At 48.5% G+C, this 27,470-nt stretch overlaps 3 protein-coding genes across 11 annotated transcripts in view; 1 reads left to right on the top strand and 2 right to left on the bottom strand.

Annotated features, from left to right (window-relative positions):
* Positions 1-4,512, bottom strand: part of CPSF3 (cleavage and polyadenylation specific factor 3) — a 33,356-nt gene extending 28,844 nt beyond the window's left edge. For both annotated transcript variants that reach the window (XM_066385992.1, XM_066385993.1), the window contains exons 1-3: positions 4,323-4,512; positions 2,307-2,370; positions 758-855 (exon numbers count right to left, since the gene is read on the bottom strand). In XM_066385992.1, coding sequence (XP_066242089.1) covers positions 758-855; positions 2,307-2,370; positions 4,323-4,372 — 212 coding nt within the window. In that variant the 5' untranslated portion in view covers positions 4,373-4,512. The remainder of the gene's footprint in view (positions 1-757; positions 856-2,306; positions 2,371-4,322) is intronic.
* Positions 4,513-4,621: 109 nt separating this feature from the next.
* ITGB1BP1 (integrin subunit beta 1 binding protein 1) lies at positions 4,622-15,968 on the top strand. Of its 3 annotated transcripts, none has more exons than XM_066386006.1 (7): positions 4,623-4,759; positions 9,190-9,293; positions 10,184-10,262; positions 11,836-11,972; positions 14,014-14,106; positions 14,644-14,793; positions 15,700-15,968. In XM_066386006.1, the coding sequence occupies exons 2-7, from the start codon at positions 9,222-9,224 to the stop codon at positions 15,769-15,771; spliced, it is 603 nt and encodes a 200-aa protein (XP_066242103.1). In that variant the 5' UTR covers positions 4,623-4,759; positions 9,190-9,221; the 3' UTR covers positions 15,772-15,968. The 3 variants fall into 3 exon arrangements, with proteins under 3 accessions (XP_066242105.1, XP_066242103.1, XP_066242104.1); XM_066386007.1 differs by lacking the exon at positions 4,623-4,759 and adding an exon at positions 8,430-8,497; XM_066386008.1 differs by lacking the exon at positions 14,644-14,793 and having other exon boundaries at positions 4,622-4,759.
* Positions 15,969-17,045: 1,077 nt separating this feature from the next.
* ASAP2 (ArfGAP with SH3 domain, ankyrin repeat and PH domain 2) overlaps positions 17,046-27,470 on the bottom strand; it is a 160,908-nt gene continuing 150,483 nt past the window's right edge. For 4 of the 6 annotated variants that reach the window (XM_066385982.1, XM_066385985.1, XM_066385986.1 and 1 more), the window contains 5 exons: positions 27,247-27,418; positions 21,921-21,970; positions 21,422-21,510; positions 20,832-20,954; positions 17,046-19,486 (listed from right to left, as the gene is read on the bottom strand). In XM_066385982.1, coding sequence (XP_066242079.1) covers positions 19,412-19,486; positions 20,832-20,954; positions 21,422-21,510; positions 21,921-21,970; positions 27,247-27,418 — 509 coding nt within the window. In that variant the 3' untranslated portion in view covers positions 17,046-19,411. The remainder of the gene's footprint in view (positions 19,487-20,831; positions 20,955-21,421; positions 21,511-21,920; positions 21,971-27,246; positions 27,419-27,470) is intronic. The other 2 variants (XM_066385983.1, XM_066385989.1) reach the window with 1 other exon arrangement.

The raw sequence follows: 27,470 nt of genomic DNA, 5'->3' as shown, positions 1-27,470 counted from the left end.
CAAAGTGCCACCACACAGGAATAACATGACTCGGTGGGATAAGCAGTTGAAGGAAACCAGCAGTTTGGTGGAGAAACCCCATTCTGGTAGGCCATCAGTCAGTGACGAGTCTGTAGAGGCTATACGAAATAGCTACCTAAGGAGCCCTAAAACATCTGTGCGTGAGCCCACATCGAACTGCACTGAATAGGTATGAAACTAGGAGAGTTTTCCTTTTATTGGTGCAGATTTCACATTTCTATCGTCTTTTGTTGCTTTCCTGTGACCGGTCAAAAGTGCACCATGACTTTACGGACACACTATTAAAAAAACAACAACTTCATCAATGATGATTTAGAGAAGGAAGAATATACTCAAACCTACTTTTGGCAGCCTAATTATAACAAGCACTTCAGTGGTACGAAGGTGAAATACCACTGTTTATAAATGAAGCTCCTGCAGAATGTGACAAGACAGTGACCTCAAGGAGACATTCTGGGAATGGGCTTTCTTGGTCTCCCGTTTTACAATGATCCAAGACATCCGCTATCTCCTCCTTTCTTACTCCAGAGGTAGGAAAGCAATACTTTCATAGCTAGTTTCTCTAACCCGTGATGAAAGTATGGTGTGCTGTCTTAGACTTAGATGTCAACAAGATGCTTCCTAGTAGAAAACACTCTATTTTAAACTCCGGAATCTCAGTATCTGGTAAAGAATGACTTTTTTTTTATAGTAAAAGTCTATGAAAAACAGTGTCGTTAATGAGGAAGAAACTTACTGACTAATTAGCAGGAGATCGATCTCAGCTGGGTCGATTAAGTCGATGTAAGGAAGAGCATCCATTCCTTCCAGACCAGGGTGGATCCCACAGTCGAGCTGGGAGAGACGACAAAAAGATCACCACCTCCTACACATTTTATTAATTCCCTGGGTAAACAGACATCATAACTGATCCACCACACACACGATCAAGGTGGATGCTATACCCCAGCATTTGGAATGCAATTTTCATTAAATGCGGGAAATACACTATTTTTTTTTTTTATCTTTTTTATTTTTTTATTTTTCCGAAGCTGGAAACGGGGAGAGACAGTCAGACAGACTCCCGTATGCGCCCGACAGGGATCCACCCGGCACGCCCACCAGGGGGCAACGCTCTGCCCACCAGGGGGCGATGCTCTGCCCCTCCGGGGCGTCGCTGCCTTGCGACCAGAACCACTCCAGCGCCTGGGGCAGAGGCCAAGGAGCCATCCCTAGTGCCCGGGCCATCTTTGCTCCAATGGAGCCTCGCTCCGGGAGGGGAAGAGAGAGAGAGAGAGAGAGAGAGAGAGAGAGAGAGAGAGGAAGGAGGGGGGGAGGGGGGGGAGAAGCAGATGGGCGCTTCTCCTGTGTGCCCTGGCCGGGAATCGAACCCGGGACCTCTTGCACGCCAGGCCGACGCTCTACCACTGAGCCAACTGGCCAGGGCCGGAAATACACTATTAACAAATCTAACTTTCCAAACAAATTTAAAATACAGCTCCCATACTTAGCATCACAAGACACAAAATACAGGACACACCATCTTTCCAACTAGTTTTTGTAGTCACTCTAACAGTGAATCAACTCTTTTTCAAGAACTTTGTTATCAGAAGATGGTGGGCATTTTAAGTTTATGGATTTACTACCAGACTTGATTGTTGGGAGAAGACAATGATTAGAAATGGGGAACTTTCCTGACCAGGACAATGTAAGTATTTTAAGGTATTTGGGGACAACTTCTTAAGAGTCAGTCATTAATGAGTTATATACTCATTTTGGGCTATTTCTACTGATCCACAAAATTAACACAACAAACAAGTGAAATGACTGTGTGTGACATGTCCCTGCTCTTTTAATACTAGGAGAAAGGATCACAAGCCACTGAGCTGCCTTTCTAATGAGGTCCACGGCGACCATCTTCCAACCCCCGTCTTTCAGGTGAGGGAATGGGCTCAGGGAAGTGGTCTTACTGCTAACTTAGGTTTCCCTTCCACTGGGATTGGGGCAGTTGGTATGGCTACACCCTCCAAGAGTGGAAGAGGGAGCTTGTGGAAGCAACAGTTCCGGAGATCTTGTTGACAATTTTACCTCTTAGAATATGTTTTCTCAGGTTACTTAAGGTTTTATCAAATTACTACGTAGAAGTGTGTATTAGTTTTTCACATTAACGTTGTTGCAGCATAGACTACATACACCAACTAAGACATTTTTCTGGGAGCTAAACAGGTAACCACCATACTAGAAAAGATGTCACACCCAATACAGATAGAGCCATACTGTTAACCGGACTATAGAATAACAATTACCATTATTTTTCTTCCTTTGAACTCCAGGATAATACATGATCTTCCTACTTCTTGCCCAGCTCCACTGTGAACGTTCAAGGGGAGAAATAAAAACAATCAAAGTCAAGCCCAATGAAGTCAAACTTTTTTCAACTTATATGATGTCCCATCTGATGCCAGCACTCACTAAGGCAGATGATATTTCCACAGAATTACAAAGATGGGGAGGAACCACATCATGGGGGGGGGGGGGGACAGAGGCTGCTGGGAGTGCAGGGAGTCTGCAGGTGTTAAAATTGTGAGAGGTGGTACAGACCCAAGAAGCCCAACAGCTAAATTCAACCTCTGAATGTTAGGGTTAAATTATGATGCATCAAAAATATAAGCTATATAAGTGATGTAGATTATTTAATACTTTTAGACTCAGAGCTTAAGTATAAACCTATAAGCACTTCAAAATTCTTTAAAATGCATTTCCCAAATATGTAGGTATGGTTGAAATAACTTCTTATACCTGGGAATCTCAGTAATTTTTCTTCCAACTTGTAATTTCAGTACATCTGATGCCAAGTACTTAATCTCCTTTTCCTCTTAAATAAAACATTCTTGATTTCCAATTGTCACAGACACTTTAAGCTAAACCACACGTTCTTCAAATTCCTCACCTCCTTTAATGCTTTTCTCAACCATTCTAGATCCTGATACTCATTCATTCAACATGAAGCAAGCAGCTTCTATTGCCAACTGCTGCATTAAGTGTCCAGCATTTAGAAATGCCCAATACCAGGACTTTGCCCTCAAGGACCTCACAGTCCCTACGAGGAGATAGATGTGAGATGGATCAATCCCTAAACTGAGATCCTATCCCAGAGCAGGATGTTGGTAGAGACAAACCACCATGGAGCTACCATGGGTTTCTGGCCTTCAACTGTGACTGGACCTCTATGCACCCTCTTACATGTCCCTAGCTCAGCTTTCCCTTATAGGCTTCACAGCAACTGTTTCCTTCTTTTTTTTTTTTTTCTTTTTTTTTTTTATATTTTTCCGAAGTTAGAAGCAGGCAGTCAGACTCCTGCATGCGCCTGACTGGGATCCACCTGACATGCCCACCAGAGAGTGATGCTCTGCCTATCTGGGGCGTTGCTCCATTGCAACCTGAGCCATTCTAGCTCCTGAGGTGGAGGCCATGGAGCCATCCTCAGCACCTGGGCCAATTTTTCTCCCATGGAGCCTTGTCTGCGGGAGGGGAAGAGAGAGACAGAGAGGAAGGAGAGGGGGAGGGGTGGAGAAGCAGATGGGCGCTTCTCCTGTGTGCCCTGGCTGGGAATCAAACCTGGGACTTCCACATACAGGGCTGATGCTCTACCACTGAGCCAACTGGCCAGGGCCACAGCAACTGTTTCAAACTTTCTCTCCTTAACTCCCAATCCTCTATCCTCTTCTTCACCCAAGGCGTGGGTTTTCTCTGCATCAAAAGTTCATCTATCAATCTCCTCTACTTCAGTTACCAACCCACCTGTTTCTGTCTCCTTCCATTCCTCCCTAACAACAGAACAGACGTCCCTTCTCGTCTGAGGCTAACCTTTCCCCCATGGTCCCCCACTGTACACCCCCCCACCCTTAGGAAATGAATAATGCTCTATCACCATGTCCCTTACCATCCACTTTACCGTCAGAATCCTAAAATGCTGTGGCTGCTCTCATCCTAAAATTACAACCCTTTAATTCTGATCTCCTGTAGTTCCTACTTCCTTTTCTTCCTGCCCGCGCCCGCAGGGTTTGCCACTCTCTCCCGCACAGCAAAGCACCCGGCACCCCCACAGGCCTCCCCGCCTCCCAATCCCAACATTCTCGTCCCTAAGACTGAAGAAATGAAGTAAAAATCCCATTCAACAGAGTAGGCCGCCTCTGACCCACCGCGGACCACGGGTAGGCTGCCGAATGGGAGGCAGGGTCGAGTGGCGATCGAGGCAGCCAGTCCCCCCGCCCCGCCTCCCACAGCCGGTGGCTTCATTCCCTTTCCCGCTGGACCCTTACAGGGGTCGGATCAGGAGCTGGTCACTCTCCTCCGCCGGAATCGCAGACATCTTGGGAATCTGAAGGCGAAGCAGGGGCGAGGCACACGTCGCGGCAGCCTTTCTACAGTGGAAGCATACCCACGGGGAAGCAGAGAAGGAAGTAACCCCTCCACCCAGAGCACAACTTCCGGCGCTCCAGAGCCCGCGACAGTAGGCTCCTCCCCTTGACTTTCGGTCGGATCGCAGGCTGGAAAGGTTCCTCCTCAAAAGAATCTGAAAGCCTGGGGCGCGGTCAGGAGTGCGCCTGCGCGACGTCTTGGAGGCGGGCTGGGGGGGGGGAGGGCGGCGGAAAAACTGGCGCTGGAATTCTAACGGAGTGGCTGTCCGCGCGCTGGCTTTGCTGGGCGGCGGGTGTCCGACAGCAGGCGACCCCAGGGATGGAGCAGCGGCTATGAGGTGAGGACCCGGCCCTCGCCGCGTCTGGGCGAAGCATGCCCGGGAGCGCGGGCTCCAGCGGCAGCACGGGCGGGGGAGGCCCGCGACCGGGCGGATGGGTGGAGCCGCAGGGCCGCAGTCTCCGCGGGGACCCGCCCTCTATGGGACCGGAACGCGGGCCCCGAAGCGGTGCGTGAGGGGCGGTGGCGCCGGAGAGCGGGCCGCGCCTGCGGGAGCATGCAGGGTCCCCAGGGGCCGATTCTGCAACTGCTGCCACTTCAGGGTCGTGTGTGCCTGGGTCGCGTCGCGAGGGCGAGGGAGGTGGGGACGCTGCGGGGCTGCCGCCCGCGTGCGTCGATGCTGGGCGGCACGGAGAGGAGGAGCCCCTGCCTTCACTCTTGCTCTCGTGGGTTTGTTTCCCTGCCGCTTCAGGGCGGCGGTAGTGCCCGTCATGCTTACTGTCGTCCCGCGCACCTGCACATGGCGGATACGACACCGCCGCGGAGGGTCTCGTGGGAGGCAGCGTGCGGTCTGGGAAGAGCTCTGGAGCCAGATCTGCCTAGCGGCCGCCTCCTTCAAAAAGGGCTTTAACACTGCAACCTGGATGGTCACGGGCAGGTAGAGCACTTAGCCCAGGGCGGCACGTGGGAGTTGTTTTTTGGATGTTACTTTCCAAGAAAGTTCTCCAGTTCGCTAAGCATGACTTCTGCCAGGCTGTGTCAGGCGTTGGGTAGACAGAGAGGAACGACTGAGACCCCCACCTTTGACGACCTCACAGTTCGAGTTACACAAATAGATAGCAGCAGAATAAGGCTGTGGCCAGGATGAATGCTATGTTGTGGAGGGCATGTCCCTTAGCCCAACCTGGAAGTCCAGGGGAGGCTTTCTGGAAGAGAAGAAGCCTGAACAGGAGTCCGGAGAAGGGGAAGAGCATTCCAGGCGCAAGGAATGCGGCAGCAAACCACGGAAGAGCCTCGCAAAGGGCACCCTGACAACCTGGAGCAGCTTGCACTCCTTAGAGCAGTGGTTCTCAACAGGTGTGTCAACAAGAATTAAAAAAAAAATTTTTATTGAATTTTTTAGAGAGAGAGAGAAACATCTACTTGTTTTTCTGTCCATTCATGCCTTCATTGGTTGACCTTTTTATCTTTTTATTTTTCCATTGAGAGAGAGAGAGAAAAAAAAAAGCATTGACTTTGTTACATCCTTGACCAAAGGATAGAACCCATAACCTTCGTTCAGTGGGACAATGCTTTATCCACTGACCCATCCGGCCAGGGCCAGTTGACTCTTGTATGTGCCTTGACTGGTGATGGAACCTGCAACCTTGGCACAATGATTCTGTGTGCCAGCCAACTGAGCTACCTGGACAGGGCCAAGAATTTTTTTTTTTTTTAAGTGCACCATGACTTTACGGACACACTGTATGCTTTTTTTTTTTTTTTTGTATTTTTCTGAAGCTGGAAACGGGGAGAGACAGACAGACTCCCGCATGCGCCCGACCGGGATCCACCCGGCACGCCCACCAGGGGCGAAGCTCTGCCCACCAGGGGGCGATGCTCTGCCCCTCTGGGGCGTCGCTCTGCTGCGACCAGAGCCACTCTAGTGCCTGGGGTAGAGGCCAAGGAGCCATCCCCAGCACCCGGGCCATCTTTGCTCCAATGGAGCCTTGGCTGCGGGAGGGGAAGAGAGAGACAGAGAGGAAGGAGGGGGGGGGGTGGAGAAGCAAATGGGCGCTTCTCCTATGTGCCCTGGCCGGGAATCGAACCCGGGTCCCCCGCACGCCAGGCCGACGCTCTACCGCTGAGCCAACTGGCCAGGGCTGCTTTTTTTTTTTTTTTTTTTAAAGATTTTATTTATTTATTCATCTTAGAGTGGAGAGAGAAAGAGAGAAGGGAAGGGCAGGAAGCATCAACTCCCATATGTGCCTTGACCAGGCAAGCCCAGGGTTTTGAACCGGCAACCTCAGCCTTCCAGGTCAACGTTTTATCCACTGAGCCACCACAGGTCAGGCCTGGGCCAAGGATTTTTAAAACACACAGTGCCTGCCTAGTCAGGGTCATTGACCTTTCTGCCCCTAGATTGTCAAATAAAAATTGACAACAGTCAACACAATAGCCATCTAGTGTGAATGAATCAAAATTATACCTTTTTTGTTGTTGCCCAAAAATACTTTAGGTGGCCCACAGGATTTTAGTTGTTAGTTTATATATTCCATAGGATGGAAAAGGTTGGAAATCGCTGCATTAGAGAGTAATTGTGAGGTTGGGTGTGGCAGGCTAGACTGGGAAGGTAGGTACACCTGGTCACAGAGGACCTCGCAAGTCCTGGCAAAGAGCTTTGGGGAGCCAGTGAAAGCCTTGAGCTGCAGCTTGGTGGTAGATTTCAAGTGGCAAGGAATCCAGTTGGGACATGAAATCTTTGAAATTGTATGCCAAACTTTGTACATTTGAATGGGTTGAGGAACCCTGCTTTCATTTTTTTTTTTTTGACAGAGTCAGAGAGAGAGGGACAGATAGGGACAGACAGGCAGGAAGGGAGAGATGTGAGAAGCATCAATTCTTTGTTCATTGATTGCTTTCTCATATGTGCCTTGATGGGGGGGGGGAGGGGAGAGAATACAGCAGAGTGAGTGACCCCTTGCTTAAGCCAGTGACCTTGGGCTCAAGCCAGCAATCACGGGGTCATGTCTATGATCCTACGCTCAAGCCAGCTACCCTGTGCTCAAGCCGGATGAGCCTGTGCTCAAGCCTGTGACCTTGGGGTTTCAAACCTGGTTCCAGTCCAGTGCTCTATCCTTGGCGCTACCGCCTGGTCAGGCTCATCAGATAATTTTTAAAAGTACTGATAGAGAACAATGGTCTAATGATGATGTGGCCATTAACAATGTGGATGAGAGAACTGTTGATGTGGTCTATTCAGTGGATCTTGATGCTTGATCAGATGTGGGGCCTGGACCGCCCAGGGACATTAGATTTTTTCTGAAAAGAACTGACCGTGTCAGAACGAAAGGAAACAATCTGTGCAGACTGCTGTCTGTGGAGCTTTGAAGATGACAAAAAGTATTCGTCCTACAGTAAGCAGATTCTCTTGTCCCCTCTGTAGAATCCAATCTTTGGAAACATGTTAGGTTACCTTATAAAACTTCTTGGAAGATAGGTCACAATTCTGTCATCTGTAAAATGCAGATTATAACCTACTTTCTGTACGTCCTTTGAGAGTGGGGGGCCTAGAGCCCCAGCATAGTCTTTGGCACAGACAAGGCCCTTAGAGAGAAACATGGAGCAAATGAATGTGTCATCTGGTTGCTCTGAGGATAAAATGAGACAATGTGTTTTACAGGCTAGTTGATAATAATTTTCCAAGTATAAGAGAGGTGCTTCTATGAAATGTGCAAGATAAATCTTGTTTCCAAGGCATTAATTACTTAAAAAAGATAAGACTGACTAACTGGGAAACTTAAGGTCACCTTCTTCTCTGGCCTTACTGGAGTGAGGAGGTGCGAGCTAGTACCTAACAGTGTTTTTATGTCAGCGATCACTGAAGACAATTGAAGACTTCAGGGAAAATGCACACTTCTGACAGCTATATATGTCTTTTGTCCCAAACCCTATTAACCATTTTCAGAACGTCAGCCTGAGACAGGAACTGAATGAATCTCAGTTTTTGAATTCATTAAAGAGAATGCACTTGAATATTTTGAGAACTTAATGACATATGTCTGTTCCTTCTGAAAACAATGCTTTTTCACATCTCTAGGTACAAGGTTTCTACCCTTTTGGTTCTCCGGGTTAGATTTTTAGAATTTAAAGAGTCTACGGCCATACCACCCTGAATGCGCCCGATCTCGTCTGATCTTGGAAGCTAAGCAGGGTGGGGCCTGGTTAGTACTTGGATGGGAGAATTTAAAAAGAAATAATGAAAAAAAAAAAAAGAATAATATCCAAATTCCATGGTCAAAGAAAAGGGATTGCTGAAAAGGGATTGCTGATTCTCACTGCTGTTATGCATAAAGTGATTTTTTTTTTTTTTTTGGTATTGCTCTGGAGCTGGAAACAGGGAGGCAGTCAGGCAGACTCCTGCATGCGCCTGACTGGGATCCACCCGGCACACCCACCAGGGGGCAATGTTCTGCCCATTTGGGCTCTGTTGCCACCAGAGCCACTCTAGCGCCTGAGGCAGAGGCCACAGAGCCATCCCCAGTGCCCGGGCCATCTTTGCTCCAATGGAGCCTCGGCTGCGGGAGGGGAAGAGAGAGACAGAGAGAGAGGAAGGAGAGGGGGAGGGGTGGAGAAGCAGATGGGCGCTTCTCCTGTGTGCCCTGGCTGGGAATTGAACCCGGGGCTCCTGCACGCCAGGCCGACGCTCTACCACTGAGCCAACCAGCCAGGGCCTGCATAAAGTGATTTTAAGTTGCTTTTCTTGCTATAACTGAACATTTGTTTTTCTAGGGGAGCTCGTCTGGATCAAGCTCTACTGAAAAATGTTTCGGAAAGGCAAAAAACGACACAGTAGTAGCAGTTCCCAAAGTAGCGAAATCAGTACTAAGAGCAAGGTAGGTGAATGGAATTGCCAAGCTGTGCAAATTTTGTTTCTTCTGATATTGCATGAAGGATCTAATCAGTGGCAGTGTCTTCAAACTAGGTGTGTTGTAACCTTTTTTTTTTTTTTTTCACTAGAAACACACTGTGCTTGATTTAATTTTGTTTTGGAAGATTTTCTTAAATTCCTAAGTCCACTAACCTAGGTGGGACAGGACCTGTAAACAGTCTCATTGGAATGAACACTGCTATTAACATTTTTTTATGTGATGGAAATTGCATGCAATTAAGGGGCTGAACTACTTGCATTCTAGGGTTTGTGGTATGTGTGGGTATCTATACTTCTACACTAACATGTGTGATGTTTTGTGTTTTGCTTAATAGTTTTGTTGGTTTTTCTTTGCAATTCACATGGATATTTAGGTTCTGGTCTGCCAGTTGACCTGTGTGTTAACTTGTGCTAGTAGGAATAATTGCAGAAGCCCAGGGATCGGAATCAGGAACCCTGCCTGATTGGAGGTCTGGGGTATGGGCTAGCTGTAACCCTGGGTAAATCAGTCCACCTCTCTGGGTCTCTCTACTCATTTATTAAACAGGTAGTGCTCCTGGCCTGCTTTCCGTATGGGTTCTTTGTGGGTTCACTGGAGATAATGGGAGAGCAAGGTGTAGATTTTCACATGTGATATAAATGATCAGGTGTCTTGTAAGCAGACAGAGGTACTGCCTTTGATTTAGACTGGCCATGTTGACACCACTTTTTCAGTATTGTTATGGGAAGAACTGTTGGGATTACGTGTTGATTTCGATCATAATATGTCGGTAATTTGAATGTTGTGTAGAGAACTTGAGAGAAGACAGAGCTTCTAATTAGGTATAAGTACTTTGTGTGTGTGTCATTTCTCAGTCTGTAGACTCCAGCCTGGGGGGCCTTTCCCGATCCAGCACTGTGGCCAGCCTCGATACAGACTCTACCAAGAGCTCAGGTACAGGGAAGGGATCATTTCTCTTCTGAGGCACAGATGGTTTTACCGGGGGGCAAGAGTTCTTGTGTATTTGTGTTTTCTTTCCCTTCTCTGCCATTTTTGGTAAGAGTTTAGAAATGCCCCAAGATCTGGTGGGATGTGGGTTGGGGGTGCGCAGTGGTTGGCAAAGCCACCACCTGGGAGGTTGACTGGGGCATGCGGCCAAACTGCTCTTAACAGGTCCTAGAGCAAAAGCACGCGGCAAACCTTGTGGTGACAATTTAGAAGTTTCAAAATAGGTTTTTTTGTTTTGTTTTGTTTTTTGTATTTTTCTGAAGTTGGAAACGGGGAGAGACAGTCAGACAGACTCCTGCATGCGCCCGACCGGGATCCACCCGGCACGCCCACCAGGGGCGATGCTCTGCCCACCAGGGGGCGATGCTCTGCCCCTCCGGGGCGTCGCTCTGCCGCGGCCAGAGCCACTCCAGCGCCTGGGGCAGAGGCCAAGGAGCCATCCCCAGCGCCCGGGCCATCTTTTGCTCCAATGGAGCCTCGGCTGCGGGAGGGGAAGAGAGAGACAGAGAGGAAGGAGGGGGGGGCGTGGAGAAGCAAATGGGCGCTTCTCCTATGTGCCCTGGCCGGGAATTGAACCCGGGTCCCCCGCACGCCAGGCCGACGCTCCATCGCTGAGCCAACCAGCCAGGGCCTCAAAATAGGTTTTTAAGAAATGGGGTGACAGAGCATGAGTTACCTTGTTTATGGGGGGTGGACAGGTGCTGTGCTGATGAAGAGAACTCAAGAGCCTTGCCTAAAGATACACCAGCTTGTAAATGTCAGGAGCACCTGGTAATTAAGGGCAGCATCAGACACTGGAAGACATCTATGCAGTCACCGAAATGAGTGGCTCTTGAGAAATTAAAAGATGGCTTCTAACCCACCAACAGCTATTGTCTGATTGGAAATAGACCATATTCATTTGTCTAAACTCCTCCCACTGTTCCCTTTAGGATCATAGACTAGCCAGTCTGTAAGAGGTGGGGGCAGGGAGAGAAGAAACATGATGTAGAAGACTAGGTTTGACAGCTTGCACGGCTTTTCAACCTGTTACCATCGGTTATGTTAAGGGACTTTCTTTCCAGTTTCACTCTATCTTACATTAAAAAAAATAAGTGTTTTCTAGCAGAATGGAAGAGGGAGATCAGGTTTCCTGAATCAGAAAAGCAAGTTCAGTGTTAACATGATAAAAGAGGGAGAAGAAACCAAGAAATAATTATGTCATTATGTCTCATAAAGGAACTCAATCATTATCTAGTTGACATCTTGTTTTTGTTTCAAAAGAAGGATATCAGTGGATAGTTAGGTTCTGGTAAAATATATCAATAACTTATTCCTATTTAGATATTTATATTTAGCATATTGAAATTGAGGGAAAGGTTAGTGAAATTTTCAATGCTTTCCCATGCTATGACAAAGTCGCTTTGTAAGAAAATTGTCTTTTTGTTACCGTCTGTTCGCATCTGGGGAGGGACTGGGGATACCCTGTAACACAGCCATGTCCCTGGAAGTCTCACCACGATTTTTCTTTCACCTGGAGGGCAAAGCAACAATAATTCAGATACCTGCGCAGAATTTCGAATAAAATATGTTGGCGCCATTGAGAAACTGAAACTCTCTGAAGGAAAAAGTCTTGAAGGGCCACTCGACCTGATAAATTATATAGATGTTGCCCAGGTAAGAAAAAAGAAAGTCAAATTTTAGAAGATTCTAAGAGTAAACTCACGGCTTTGGTGAGAGATGCCTTTTTTTTTTCTTTTTCTTTCTGAAGTGAGAAGCGGGGAGGCAGAGAGACTCCCGCATGTACCTGACCAGGATCCACCCAGCATGCCCACCAGGGAGCAATGCTCTGTCCATCTCGGGCGTTGCTCTGTTGCAGCTGGAGCCATTCTAGCGCTTGAGGCAGAGGCCATGGAGCCATCCTCAGCGCCCGGGGCCAACTTTGCTCCAATGGAGCTTTGGCTGCAGGAGAGGAAGAGAGAGACAGAGAGAAAGGAGAGGGGGAGGGGTGGAGAAGCAGATGGGCTCTTCTCCTGTGTGCCCTGGCCAGGAATTAAACCCAGGACTTCCACACACTGGGTTTATGCTCTATCGCTGAGCCAACCAGCTAGGGCCTGGAGAGAGGTGACATTTGTCCAGATATCCTGCCTTGTCCCAAAGCCACGCTTGTATCACAGTTACAACGTTACTGAGTGCTATGATCGGTCACAGGAAGTACAAGGTGCCGTAGAGATTGGGTCACACGGGAACAGACATAGTTCCTTCCTAGAACAGTCCTTTTTACTGTATCTGAAGCTGACGGACCTGCTTATTTAAATGAGGAGCTGAGTGTGGGGCTTGGTTACACACCTTAGGTTTGTCTTTAAAAGCCTGGCAATCTTACTATTCCTCCACTGAACTCGTTTTAGCTCTTTGAATAATCATGTTTGTAGGTGTCGACCTAACGTATTTATTTATTCATATCATTTCCAATAAGAATTGAGGTTAAGAAGCTAGAAAATGGAATTGTTACGTCCTTGTGTTCATTAACAAAGGGATATTAGGGCAATGGACAGATTCCCTTATCAGTTCATAGTGTTGGTCACTCTCAAGAATATATGTTCTCTGAAATCATGGCGAGTGGGATTATTAAACGTTTCATATTCTCTTGAAAGGATGTCTAATCTGTCTGAGGAAATCGGCCAATCTAACTTGCTACTTAACAGAGAACTCTTGGTCGATGATTAGTATCCCAGGTTTAGTTTGGAATCTAAAGTCATTCCAACAATGTGCGAACAACTAATCTAAGTATTGTACTGAAAGATTGCTAATGTTTACCCTCAAATTCCAGTGGGATAATTTTCCTTCTGATAAGGACTGCTAAATTTCTATCACCATAGAAATTAGGCTTGTCAAAATGATCACCAGTAGCATGACTGTTATCCTGTCTTTTGATCCCTGGGATTGCCTTAAAGCCCCGGTGAGAGTGATTGGCAAGAGGTTACCTTAGTACCATGAGCACCCCAGAATGAAGGCAGGTGGAGGTAGCTCACTTCCCAGTCTCTTTAATGCAGGCAGGTGGTTCCACAGACTTACAGTCTGCAGTACTGGCGGGACCTCAGTTCAGAGACCAGGAGGCAGGGTTCTGACCTGGCGGACAGAACTGTAACTCGCTAGCGGAACCCTCAGGCGTTGTCTGCTGTTATGCCTGTTTCTGAAGAGCTCAGAATACTAATGATATGTTTGAGAGCGGGAGTAACCATTCATCAAGCAACACTGACTTGCCCAAAGCCCTGGGGCCCGGGGATAACAGACATCAAACACCTGGCTAAGATATCAAATGCTGAGAACAGTGGGTCCTGAGGCATGTTTCCTGACCATGTGCTGACATTGGTAAAAGCTTTGAGTATTTAAAGACCTTTATTTTTCTAATGTGAATAATTCAGCCTCACTGGGATCTGTGAGAAGTACTTGACTTTGTCATTTGGGTTAATCCCAGACAGAGAGAATAATATCCCTCTAGTGCATTGATCTGAATTTTGCTCAGATTTGTTGACTATAAGAAAAAAGGTGGGACAGGAGGATTTTTTTCTCTCTGGATATTCTTGCTGGGTGACTGTGTGTGCCACATTCTCTAAAGAGCTTGGGGTTTGTGACAGCGAGGTACTGAAACTGATTAATCAGACTTAACAAGTAACAATGTTTAACATATTATCATGGAATTATTTTTCCCTTCAAGCAAGATGGAAAGTTGCCTTTTGTTCCCCTGGAAGAAGAATTTATTATGGGAGTCTCCAAGTATGGTATAAAAGTATCGACATCAGATCAGTATGTAAGTAATTTATTAAGGAAAAATGTGTTTTAGGTATTGGGGAGTTAAGGGCCCACTTGTAGTTACGTCTGCTCCTGTTTGCACAGGGTGTGGGTTTGTAAACATTCCTGGCAGCTAGTCTTAGAAATGGCCCATTCCATAAGGGATGAGCAGGAGCTTCCCTGCTACTGTGTGGTGGGGCCCCGGTCGACACCTCACTGCTGGCCCACAATGCATTTCAACTTAGGCCCTCATGCCAGTTGGGAACAGCTGTCAGCTCAGAGCTGCATACGGAGAGCTGGGTAGTACACTCAGACCGTCTTACTCCCGTCTTTGGGGAATTGAAGGAGCAAGCTCTAATCCTGGAGACAGACTGCCCTGCCCCATAACCGAGCAGACTGGAATGTCCCTTTGGGTGAAAAGCCTGTAAAACTACTTCCTCACAGATCCACGAACACACTCTTTCAAGCGTCACGATAAATTCTGCACGGAATATATGTGTTATGAAGGCTGGAGAGACATGTAAGATAGGCCCGCTCTTTCTCCTGACCTCCGCAGGATGTATTACACAGGCACGCCCTGTATTTGATCATCCGGATGGTGTGCTATGATGATGGTCTGGGGGCTGGAAGAAGCTTGCTGGCTCTGAAGACCACCGATGCACGCAATGAAGAATACAGCCTGTGGGTTTATCAGTGCAGCAGCCTGGTGAGGGTTTTTTTTTTTTTTTTTTGTATTTTTTCGAAGCTGGAAACGGGGAGAGACAGTCAGACAGACTCCTGCATGCACCCGACCGGGATCCACCTGGCACGCCCACCAGGGGGCGACGCTCTGCCCACCAGGGGGCGATGCTCTGCCCCTCTGGGGCATCGCTCTGTTGCGACCAGAGCCACTCCAGCGCCTAGGGCAGAGGCCAAGGAGCCATCCCCAGCACCCGGGCCATCCTTGCTCCAATGGAGCCTCGCTGTGGGAGGGGAAGAGAGAGACAGAGAGGAAGGAGAGGGGGAGGGGTGGAGAAGCAGATGGACGCTTCTCCTGTGTGCCCTGGCCGGGAATCGAACCCGGGACCCCTTGCACGCCAGGCCGACGCTCTACCACTGAGCCAACTGGCCAGGGCTGCCTGGTGAGGTTTTACGCTGTCGTGGTTAGCCTCTTAGTCATCAAACTAAGTGGCAAAACCAGAGACTCTACACAGTCTTCAAGGCTGAAGAGATGCTCTTTACTCCCTGAAACCTGGCTTCCTATAAGAAGCAAGTATCCGGTCAGCCAGCTGTCCATACTACAGGTTTTGAACTATGTGTCGGGATCAGAGGGTTCAGGGTAAACACTGAGCAGGTGAGGGTGGGTGGTGTGTCGTCTAAGGGCCAAGGGCCCCTGCATTCTTTACATGGGTTCTTACCGCCTGGTGATGGCCCTTTCCCAAGGCCACAGTCCTCTGTGCCATTACACCTGCCGTTCCCTGAGGCACGTGGGACAAGCTGTAACCCAGGCCCTCGGTGTGACATGTAAGGCTAGGAGAGATTTTAAGATGGGCAGAAATACCCCTTTGCTGGTCAAGTGAAGTCCAGGAATAGATTTACAAACTCTCCTACTATACCTTTTTGCTTAACATAGGAACAGGCACAAGCCATCTGCAAAGTCTTATCCACCGCTTTTGACTCGGTGTTGACATCTGAGAAGGCTTGAATTTGTCGCCAAGTGGAAGTCGACCTCACGTGAACGCGAGTTCAGCTGCTTTCTAAATAGTTGTTTTCAACCTGCAACACTGAATTAGTATGAAAATAGGAAGCGATCCTTTGCTTTAGATTTTCTGGCGGAAAAACTGCAATGTATAAAGTAGCAATCATTTGTTTTCCTATTAAAATGTGTCTCATTAACAGTGAGTTAATGAAGTGATCTATGTATTAGGACTAAAAAGGAAACCTTATTTGTTGCTTTTAAACACAGATAAGTATAACCCCTTAAGAAACACGGAGAACTTTCTGAGGAGGACCAGTGCAGTCTGCTCTGCGGCCCTCCCAATGCCCTGGTCTCTCAGGACCAGGGACACGGGCCCTGCTGGTTGGAGGTGTTGACACTGCCAACTCAACATAAAAAGTAAAGCTTTAAAAGTATATTTTCAGGGTAACATGCTAGTAAGCCACAGTATTTACCTCAAAGTTGAGAGAACCTTAAAAGATTACTGCTTGTGTTAAGAGTAGTATTTAAAGAATCATGTATACAGTAGCGCAGTGTACTTTCTTTTACTTTTTGTTTTTAGATGAGAGGAGACAGTGAGGCAGACTTCTGCATGCACTCCAACCAGGATCCACCTCGCAACCCCATCTAGGGTCGATACCAGAGTACCAAGCTATTTTTAGTGCCTGGGGTTCATGTGGTCCAATGGATCTATCCTCAGCACCGGGAGCTGATGCGTGAACCAAATGACCCACTGGCTGTGGGAGAAGGAGAGGGAGGGGAGAGAAGCAGATGGTTGCTTCTCATGTGTGCCCTGACCGGGAATCAAGCCCAGGACATCCATATGTTGGGATGATGCTCTACTACTGAGCCACTGGTCTGGGCCAACTCAGTGTATTTTCTTAAAGGACTATATATTTTTTAATCTACAGAGAGACAGTCAGAGAGAGGGATAGACGGACAGAAGTGGAGAGAGATGAGAAGCATCAATCATAAGTTTTCGATGAGACACCTTAGTTGTTCATTGATTGCTTTCTCATATGTGCCTTGACCGTGGGGCTACAGCAGACCGAGTAAGCTCTTGCTCAAGCCAGCGACCTTGGGTCCAAGCTGGTGAGCTTTGCTCAAACCAGATGAGCCCACGTTCAAGCCGGCTACCTCGGGGTCTCAAACCTGGGTCCTCCGCATCCCAGTCCAACGCTCTATCCACTGTGCCACCGCCTGGTCAGGCATTAAAGGACTATTTTGCTTGAAGGATGAAGGAAATGAAAAATAACACCATGTCCATTTAAAAGTATTTTATTTTTTTCTAGTCAAATGACTAGTTAAGAGTAAACTTATTAAACATGCTCTAATTATAAATCACTGCATTAAGGACAATGAAAATAATTGATTTAGGTTATACAATATATACAGTTGCGCTGCAACTAGACGAAAGTAATCAAGTGAATGAACCGAATATCATACATCTCAAGGAGCATTTCCCACTGCACACCAGGTCGCCCGCCCTCACAGACCCCGCAGCAACCGTGGGTCTGTGCGCACACGCCTCCAAGCCCTCATCCCTAGAAGTCAGATCTGACGGGAATGGCACACAAGGTGCCCGAATCCGGCAGCGAAGTTCATGAAACATAAACCTGAAATATAAATATGTAGGTAATCTACAGAGGTTTTCCGTTCTCTGAGTTGCTTTTTTTTCTCCTTTTTTTTATTTGCCAAGAGCAAATAACTAGGAAAGGATGTTAGCAGGAAGGTTACTATAATTGCTCCTCTGACAAGAGTTGTATTAATTACTGCACAATAGCACCACCAAATTGTAGATTGGAAAAAATATTTACTAGATATTTAAGTACCAGGGAACCTGATAATGTAGTTTGGCAGTGGTATTTAAATGTTGATAGGAATCAACTTGAATTCCTGATATAGCTGGCACCAAGGAGTCAAAAGTCTGGTTATTTCAAGATTCAGATGCGAGAGGATTGTGTTAAAATATATGCAATAAGTGCACTGTGCAAAATACGTCTGTTTACTTTCTTTGATCGACGAGAGAATGAACTAAATGGAGGGTTTTCCAACCATAGAAGTTAATAATTAGTGAAAACAGATGTAGTGCTTAAAAAAAACACTAAAACTCTAATTATACATCTAACACATTTTACCCTGAACTTTGAAAGGCAGAGAGCAACTGCCACACAACATCATTCTAGTTTGTTCTGTCTTCCTTTAGAATAGCAACAACAAAAATTACAATGCAATTAAAGAACAAAAGAAGTCTGCACTTAAAAGAAGTCTTCCCTAATAAAGACAGGCTGCTTCAATCAAATATACCATCATATCAAATGCAATCAAAGCATTGTCCCTTCACTTTTCAAGCCTAGCCTTAAATTTATCACTTCACTTTTGGTCAAAATCCCAGTAGGCATTAATATGCCTTTTTATTCTCAGAGCGCCAAGATTTCTAATAGTCCTCCTATGAACTTATGCTCACAATGGCTACATATAGGTATGACAGTCAAGTTCATTAAACTAACGAATTTTGATTTTTATCATATACGGCCTAACCCCCACCCCCACCCACCCCAGCCCCAGTAACTCAAGTTTAAGAAGGATACGATGACTTCAAGAGTAAAACTGGGACGAGTTTGGGAGTGTTTCATTACCCGGGACCTACGGATTTCTGATATGCTCTTGATTACAAGCAGAGGGAGACAGGTTCAATTTCAAGACAGTGTAGCTACCATTCCTGTTGGCATATTATATAAATACAAGACACTAAACTGGGTCGATGTCCCTGTGAGCTAGAAAGGGAAGGCAGTGGCACACTTGACAGGAAACAGCACGGCGCGGGCAGGGTCTGCGCCTCGGAGCTGTCTGCGTGATGACAGACCGGGAGAAGGCCATTTCCGAAACCCCTGCAGCTGACAAGGTGAAGGAACATCTGCGCCATCCATAGTCCTTAGTTTCTAACCCAATTCAGGAAGTGCAGTTTTTCTGTAACCTGGAACTGAATGGACTTGTTCCTCTGATTGTATACCATGATAAACTAGGGGTAGTCTTATTGAGTAGGACGGTTCACCACAGGCTACACACACATACACATGCAGAATACAATGAGAGTTAGGGTTGGAAAGTACAACACCGTTGTGTTAGGTTTCCAAGTTGCTTTAAATAAACACTGGGTGGCTTTCAAAGGAAGTCTTAAAAATGTATTTAAAAAAAAGTATGAAGGTGAACTGATTGCAGTTAATTTACCGGCTTCCTAAACAAAATCATTACGCCGAGGGTCACCGACACCAGAAATGGGCAAAAGAAAGCAGAATTTCCAGCACTCAGATGTTAGGTTCAGCTAATTCTGTAGATTCAGGATCTTGATGATGTGGTTAAAAAGGACGTTTTCAGTTCACCTTTATGGGCAATTCAGTTTTTTTCCTAATAAAAGTATAGCAATGTTTCATGAAAATCACAAATGATAAAAAACGATTCATTTATGTCTGTATACACAAATTGCCTTTGAGTTGTAAAAACAGAAGAGTGGACTAGAGAAAGTGGGTCACCATACAGTTCATGAACCTGGCTGTCTGGCAGGAGTCTGGCCCCGATGATGAAGCAGGAACATAATAACTGTTACATGTTTGGGTTCAGTAGCAATTTAGTCAGCAATAAAGTGCACGAAAGAGACAGGAAATGCTCCTTTGCGACTGGGATCTCCGTCAATGTGGCCGATCTAAAATGGAGAGAGGTTTAGGTTGTTAGAGAAATTCCAAATGTTGGAAACTTTGAAGGGCATTGTGGCTTTGAGAGAGAGAGAGAGAAAAGAGGGAGAGAGACAGACAGGAAGGGAGAGAGGTGAAAAGCATCAGTTCTTTGTTGTGGCATCTTCGGTGTTCATTGATTGCTTCTCCTATGTGCCCTGACTGGGGGACTCCAACTGAGCCAGTGACCCTGTGCTCAAGCCAGCGACCCCACACTTAAGCTGGTGAGCCCACATTCAAGCGGCAACCTTGGGGTCTCGAACCTAGGTACTCTGTGTCCCAGGCTGATGCTCTGTCCACTGTGCCACCACCTGGTTGGGCTTCTTTGACACACATTTCAAAGCGTGGGCCTGTGTTCCGTAAGGAACCCGATACAGGTACGCACGTGTCTGCCTGAAGCCCTCACCACTGCGTCCTGGCAGTCCTGGGGGCAGAGAAGTAGCTCTGGGACTACTGCTCCCACAAGCCCCCCCCCATTTTTTCCCTTAACTGTAAGAAATTGAGTGTCAGAAGTTTGTGGGCTGCGAAATCACAGCAAGTGGCAAATGTGACTTGGCTCTGTTTAAATGTAGTCATGCAATTAGTAAGACTCCAGTCGATCGATGTAATTTCTCTTTGGGTAAACCAGGTAAGTTATACACTAGGTGTGATCTCAACAATGCAAAGTATGTAGGTAAATAAAAATAAAAATATCGCCAAAATACATTTTTTTGTGTGGAGGGGGCATGACATTACAAACAGGCACTTTTTGTTGTAAGGTGTGTGCTCCATCCTGAGGGCGGGTGCACGCATGTGTGACAGCCAGAGAGCGGCTTCAGGTCTTCAGAGAGGTGTGTGGTTGGGGACGGAGTGAAATGTCCAGGCCCTCACAGGCCTCTAGGGGCAGCGACCCTGGCCTGCAAATGCTGCGTCTGCAGGCTCGGGGTGCCAGGGAAGACTGCCTTCAGCCCGTCCCAGCTCCCACTTGGATGCTGCAGCTCATCTCATGACGGACAGCCGGGACGTGCCCTTGGGCTCAGCTTTGGACAAGCCTCACTACAGACCGGCCATGCAGGTGGTGCCCCACCTAGAAACTCAGGGCCTTGCCCTCAGGGGAACATTTCAGACCCCTCAGTTGCCCTAGAAACGGCAGCCCGAGTGGCCTGCCCACATTAATAAGGGAGGACCCCCCACCCCTTGATGGGGATCAATCAGGCCCACTCCCGAGTGGGTGTACATGGACACGGCACCACTTTTCCCGCTGAGGGCCTCACCTGGGAAGAGACTGCAGGCCAGGGGGCCCCCACCCACCCCTTCTGGGCCCAGGCCCCAACTCACCCACCACTCTTGGTCCTCTTCCCCATCCACGATGATCACATCCCCCTCGGAGAAGGTCAGCTCGTCCGGGTTGTCGGCCACACAGTTGTACAGGGCTTTCACCCGCTTGGGCTTCAGCTTGGCCTGCGTGGAGGAGAGGAGGACTCGGCAGTTAGTGCGGCAGATAAGCACCAGAGCCTGGGCAGAGAACTGGGCCCTGGGGTCCTGACCTCAGGCCTGGGAGCCCATGGGTGTCAAGTCACAAAGGGGCAGCTCAGTGGAGCTCACAGGCCAGAGGACTTGCAGAAGAGAAGGGGAGGGGAAGGGGAAGGGGAAGGGGAAGGGGAAGGGGAAGGGGAGAGATCCAGCTGAGTGGGACGTGGGGATGTGGCAGCCAGTGCCTGATGTGCAGTGCTGTGTCCTGAGGCTGCAGCAAGTGAGTTCTGGGGCCATGGCCTGCCCAGACCTGAACGACTGGGTGCTCAGGAAGGAGCTGCCCACCCCCCACCCCAGGGATGAGGGATAGACCTGCTTCATCCAAGCCCTCAGGAATAACTCAGATGCGCATGGCTGGAGCAAAGAGGTGGAGCAGGAGGGGCTCGTCCACTTACTGTCTGTGACTTCCTGGGCATGGGCGCGGGGGGCTGAATGCCCGCAGTGTTGGACAGGGAACCCAGAGCTTCTGTTCCGGAGAGATCCACTGCATTAGGGCCAAAATGAATCAACTCACAACGTGCCTCCTCAGCCGCAACCACGAGATAGAAACAGTTACTATGAAAGCCGTAGTGTCAGGTCTGAGAGGCTTGTTCCCTGAGATTTTCTCATCTGCTGAGGGAAAAGTCCCCCAAAGGCCAAAGAACCTGGTGACTTCCATGCACCCATGAGTGTGCAGGTGTCACAGACTGAGACAGACTGCCCCCGCCCCCAGCAGTGGAAGGAACCAGGACTGCAGGATACAGTACAGAGAAGACACAGGAGCGTGACGGCTGCACGGAGGGCAGCTGAGCCCTGGCGCAGGGCTGCGGCAGCTGGAAACACTCCCTTCCCCTTGACCCTGTGCCTCCACCAACGCAGTGGAAATAGAAGCCCAGTTCCAAATGAAATCATTACCAGGTCCTCTTGGCTGGCCTTTGTTGACTAGTGGGGCTGACTTGTCAGTCCTACAAAGAAGGGAAAATAGATTTACTGATAACAGGCCTGAAGGCATGTTAACGTGCCAGTACACCTCACCCGCTTTTATAAAGCGGTCTATGCTCAAGTTACAATGGGTGAGATCATTCAATCATTAGTCATTCAACTATTCCCCCCTCCTTTTTTTCTGAAAAAAGAATGAGAGGCCCAGAGAACAGTGCCACTCCAAAGATCCCCAAGTGCTCCTGTCCCCATGGGCCTGCATGACATGACGTGGGGCTACAGTTGGAAGCCAAGGACCTGCTGCCTGACTAGTTCGCTCAGTCCCTTCCCCTCAGGGGCCCTGGTCTCAGAAGGGCAGGGCGGAGTCAATCCCAGGGTCTGAGGGCTCCATCGGTCAGCGTCACCCATGCCTCTGTCCTGTGGTCCCTGCTGCCTGTGACTGTTGTGGCCAACCCTGGCTCAGGGCTGATGTGTGAGCCTCCAGGAGTGGCCTATCCCAAGGCCACAGGCAGAAACACACAGGTAGGGGAAGCAGTTCTCAGGGCCAGCAGACCGGAGTTTGCTCTGGATAAACGGGCCTCTCTGAGCTGGACTCTTCATCTGCAGAAGATATGACATCAGTTCTGTCAACTCTCAAACTAGGGACAAGGGGCAGAATGTCTATGAGGAGCTGAGAGAGGAGTGCTATCTCAAGTTTACCAGAGTCTCACGGCATACAGAGGGCAGGGTTGGGGGGCGGATACCCGACAATGGGAGAGGGGTTGGAGGGAGCAGGGCTGGGGGGGACAAGTAGGGGAGACACAATCTTTCCACTGCAGGTTCACTGCCGGCCGCATGCTTCCTTTGCTGCCCAGAACAAACCCGTCTCGGGGCGCAGTCTCTCAGGGAAGGTGAAGACCACATAACACGATTTAAAGGCAGAACGAGTGGAGGCCCCTCCAAGCTAACCAGTCCTGCCTCCTGAATTCCATCAATGTCGACAGAACTCTCATCATGCGGACCCTGTGGACCCCTTCGCCATCAGCCAACCAGGCAGCGTTTACTGGGGGGTCCTGATCCTCTAGGAAACGTTTCCTTTAAAGGGCCAGAGAGTAAATGTTGAGGCTTTGTGGGTTACAAAGTCTCTGTCATGACGTTTCAAAGTTACCATTGTGGTGTCAGAACACCCATAGGTAATACCTAAAACATGCTGGGTTCAAATGACACTTTACTGAAGGGCACTGAAATCTGAATTTCATGCAATGTCCATGTATCATGAAATAGTCTTCTTTTAGTTTTTTTCAATCATTTAAAAAGATACAAACCACTCTAAAGTCAAGGGCTATTTACCAATACTGGAAGCGGCCGGATCTGGCCTGCGGGTGTGGTTCCTCTCTCTGAGAGCACAAACATGAAATCGGATTCCTCCCCAGGGTAAAGCTAGGGCCAGGGGCGGCTGTCTTCATACCGAGAACACGGGTGCATTCCACAGCCCCTGGCAGCCAGCAAGGTGTCTACACTTCAACATGGATTCTGTCTCCTGGAGGGTGTTACCAGGGAAGAGAGGAGAAAGCAGGAGGGCGCACCAGGAACCAGGAGAAGCGAGCCTATGGCTTTTCCATGGACCTGGGAGCACAGCCCTTAACACGCTTTGGTTGCTGGTCAGGTTCCTGTTGCTGTATGTGAGACCAGGAAGGCAAGGCGGGGTCGGTTCTAGTTTATTTTATTTTATTTTATTTATTTATTTATTTTGTATTTTTCTGAAGTTGGAAACGGGGAGGCAGTCAGACAGACTCCCACATGCGCCTGACCGGGATCCACCCAGCATGCCCACCAGGAGGCGATGCTCTGGCCATCTGGGCCCAGTTCTAGTTTAGAAAGAGGGCTGGTAGGCCCTGGCCAGTTGGCTCAGTGGTAGAGTGTCGGTCCAGCGTGTGGAAATCCTGGGTTCGATTCCCGGTCAGGGCATACAGGAGGAGCGCCTATCTGCTTCTCCACCATTCCCCCTCTCCTTCCTCTCTCTCTTTTCCCCTCCCACAGCCAAGGCTCCATTGGAGCAAAGTTGGCCTGGACACTGAGGATGACTCCGTGGCCTCTGCCTCAGGCGCTAGAATGGCTCCAGCAGCAACAGAGCAACGCCCCCTGGTGGGCATGCCGGGTGGATCCTGGTTGGGCGCATGCGGGAGTCTGTCTCTCTGCTTCTAACTTCGGAAAAATACAAAAAAAAAAAAAGAGGACTGGCAGAGAAAGCAGCATTAACAAAGTCCTGAGACTCTTCTGGGTAAAAACAGCTGACTGAAATGATTGATTTCCACTTTTTCCCATGGAAAAGAATTTTAAAAAATAAACAAAAAGAACAAAGAGAATGGAAGAGGAAACACAATTTTGGAAGCTGGGAGTGGAGGGATGGGTCATAAGCATCCTAGCCCCACTGAGAGAGGAAAACTCGAGGGCTTGAGCCCCCAGGCTGGCGGGAGGGGCGGGCAGAGCAACAAGCACAAGCCTTGGCCAAAGTCTGCCATCTCCCGAAGGAGCCACGTCCCTGGATTCCAGCCCCAACTCTGGAAAGCCTAGTGACTGTGCTCCTCTAACCCCACAGAAGACCAGAAGCTTCTATTCCTGGAGAGGGCAGAACAAAGTCCAGACTCGGGCGTGCCTGGTGTCATTGTTGGCTGTACCTTGGAAAACACAGGGACTAAATAAAAACTTAACTTTATTTCTATATTCAGCTCCCAGAAAACCCGCTCCTTTCAGGGCAGAGATGGGACGACAGATTTCTAAGGGACCTGAATTGTCCAATAAAACAAAAAAAAAGGCCCGAAGTCAGGGTTCCCTAATAAAACTCACCTTGGCAGCTCTGCACATTGGGGTGCATGCAGTCTATTGTCAGTATTTAATGCCTCCCCTGAAGTGGCAACTTACAGGCAGGGAGCAGGACATCTAAAGGGAAAAGCCTCTAACTCAACATAAATCAAAACAAAGAGAAAAGAACAGGGAAAAAACAAATTATGCAGAAAAGCAAAAGCTAGAGAAAAACTTTCCCAAACCCATCATTCATAGTCTGAATCGAGAGAAAATGACCCCATGGAACAAATAGGACATTATTACCTTGAAAATTATAACAGTAGAAATGGAAACTCAATAGAAAAAAAAATTGAGCAAAATCTCCCAGAGTCAATTTAAAAAGCAAACAACACAGAAATGGAAACCAGCTAGGCTGCAGGGAGCTGCACTTCCAGCCCCCGCCTGAAGGTGGGGCCACGGGACCAGCTATGGTCATTGGAGGTTGAGCATCCATCACTCCAGCCTCAGAGGTTAGCTCACCTTCCGAGTCTCTCTTTCCCTTCAGAAGTAACCCTGGGCCCAGGGGATAAGGACAGTGCAGTCAGAAAGAGATGGGTTATAAGTCTCCAGCTGACATCTTGGGACCGCTGTACAAGCGAGAACACAGACAGAACTCTGCGGGGGCAAGAAGTCAACTCTCAGGGGTTAAGCCACAAAGATTCAAGGGTAGGTGTTGAACCGGTGAGCGGACGCTCATAGAAAAAGGAAATGCCAAGAAGATCGGACAGCTGAACAACAGGAATTATTTTAAAACTGAGAACAGGGAAAAAAAGACAGATAAGGTATTAAAATTAATCAAGGAAATTTCTCAGCACTAACGGATGTAGTTTATATCCTGAGGGTTGATTCGCCATGTGTACCTGGTAGCAGGAGATGTAAATAGACCCACCCTGGGGTGGGAGAGGACAGCAGCGTCCAGGGCGGGGTGTCCCCGGTGGGATGAGGAAGGCATCCACCTGACAGAGGATGGGGGTGACCTGGTGGGGGGGTGAGAGCCCAGCAGGGTAAAGGTGATCTGCACGTGGGATCCCCAATCTCAGCAGGGAGAGGGGCTTCTGCACAGAGGTCAGGAGGCAGAGGCAGGAGACTGGTTTCACGGCGTACTAACACCAATCAGGTAAACGTGGCGGCCAGGTTTCTCATGAGAGAGCAAGGGAACGAGTACAGAGATGGGGGAAATGAGAATAAACCCTGTGATGCATTCAGAACACTGGCCCCAGATTCTTCACGGAGAACGGGAGTCTGTGACCACCGTGCCCACTACCTACCCCACCACCTACTGAGCCTGGCTCTGCCACTGCGTGACCAGTAACATATGACAGAAGGGACACCCTGCAAGTCTCCAGGGCCAGGCCTATCCACAGGGACTTGTTCCTGGGCCCACCCAGCCACGTGCCACACGGAGAGGCCATGTACGGGTAAGTATTCTAGCCAGCAGCCCAGCTGGGGTTCCAGCTGTCGGCCAGCGGCCCCCATCGGATGCGTGCAGTGCAGAGGTCCCTGGTGATACTAGCTTCAAGCTGACTAGTCTCTGTGTCGATCCACCTCCAGCGTGCCAGTCTTTCCAGCTGAGGCCCCAGATGTTGTGGAGCAAAGACAAGCTATTCCCACTGGGTAGGGGCACACTCCTGACAGAGCCCATGAGCACAACAAAAGGACTATCTTATGTCAGTGAGTTCTGGTGTGGCTTGTTGCTAGAACAATCAAAACTGGAGGTAGTGAGAACTCCTGGATTTCAATATAGACAGAAACAGAGATATAGAAATAAATATACTTGTGCGTGTGTGTGTGTGTGTGCATGCATGTGTGTGTGTGTGTGCGTATGGTTCTAACCACTCAGAAGGCCAGCCTGGAGACACTGAGCACACAAAGCACCCTGATCTTAGCTTCTAAACATCATTTCCATGAAAAGGAACCATTTTCCCAGATAAGGATTCAGACTGAGAGCCAGGAAGTAGTTCCCTCTGCAGTAAAGGATGTTATTTGGACAAGTGGCGAAACTTGAATAGGCTCTGAGGATTGGAAGGTACTAATCTGTCCATGTCAGTCTCCTGACTTTGCTGGCTGTAGTGCATTTCCCCAGAACATCCCTGTTTGTAGATGTACACCCTGCTGCAGAGGGTCCATGTAGTGGAAGTCACCTTGTGAGAGGGCAACAAACAGAACCCAGAAGACTTGTGCCTTGAGGACTTCAGCTCCCCAAATCCCACTGTCTGCACTAAAGAGAAATCTAAATTCATCATGTGGAGGTAAGACAGACATCTGTATGACATTTTTACAGTTCAAAAACTCATGACAAATTATGTTTAAGACACTTTTTGAAACCCAATGAAACCAAATTATATATTGCTTGATCTCAGACATGACAGTAATAAAAACACGAGTGATTTCCAATGTTTGCACAGAAATCTCGGCAGATCAAGTAATGGGACGGCCAGGGTGGCCAGGCCCTATGGGGACGCGGGCGGGAGGCTGTTACCCGGGCGCAGGCCTCTTCTGAGGGAGGCGACTGGGCGGCTGGGGTGGCAGGGGTGGGGCTGTCACTTTGCCCAGTGGGCCCCCAGGCTGGGCTGGCTTGCTCTGCTGGCTCAAGGCCTCCATCACACTGGGCGTTTTTGCTACTGGAGGGGGCGGTGTGGGCGCCAGGGGATCTGCAGAGAGAGGAGAGGGGAACAGGGAGGGTCAGGTCAGACTTCAGGTGAC

This window comes from Saccopteryx leptura, chromosome 5, assembly GCF_036850995.1.
Source record: "Saccopteryx leptura isolate mSacLep1 chromosome 5, mSacLep1_pri_phased_curated, whole genome shotgun sequence".
Classification (NCBI taxonomy): domain Eukaryota; kingdom Metazoa; phylum Chordata; class Mammalia; order Chiroptera; family Emballonuridae; genus Saccopteryx; species Saccopteryx leptura.
This window is presented reverse-complemented; position numbering and strand designations above follow the sequence as displayed.

What these genes read in the sequence shown, in the direction of transcription:
- ITGB1BP1 (XM_066386006.1), top strand. Translation starts at nt 9,222, where the DNA reads ATGTTTCGGAAAGGCAAAAAACGACACAGTAGTAGCAGTTCCCAAAGT. An exon ending in AAATCAGTACTAAGAGCAAG is followed by an intron (nt 9,294 to 10,183) that starts GTAGGTGAATGG and finishes GTCATTTCTCAG; the next exon opens with TCTGTAGACTCCAGCCTGGG. An exon ending in AGACTCTACCAAGAGCTCAG is followed by an intron (nt 10,263 to 11,835) that starts GTACAGGGAAGG and finishes TTTCACCTGGAG; the next exon opens with GGCAAAGCAACAATAATTCA.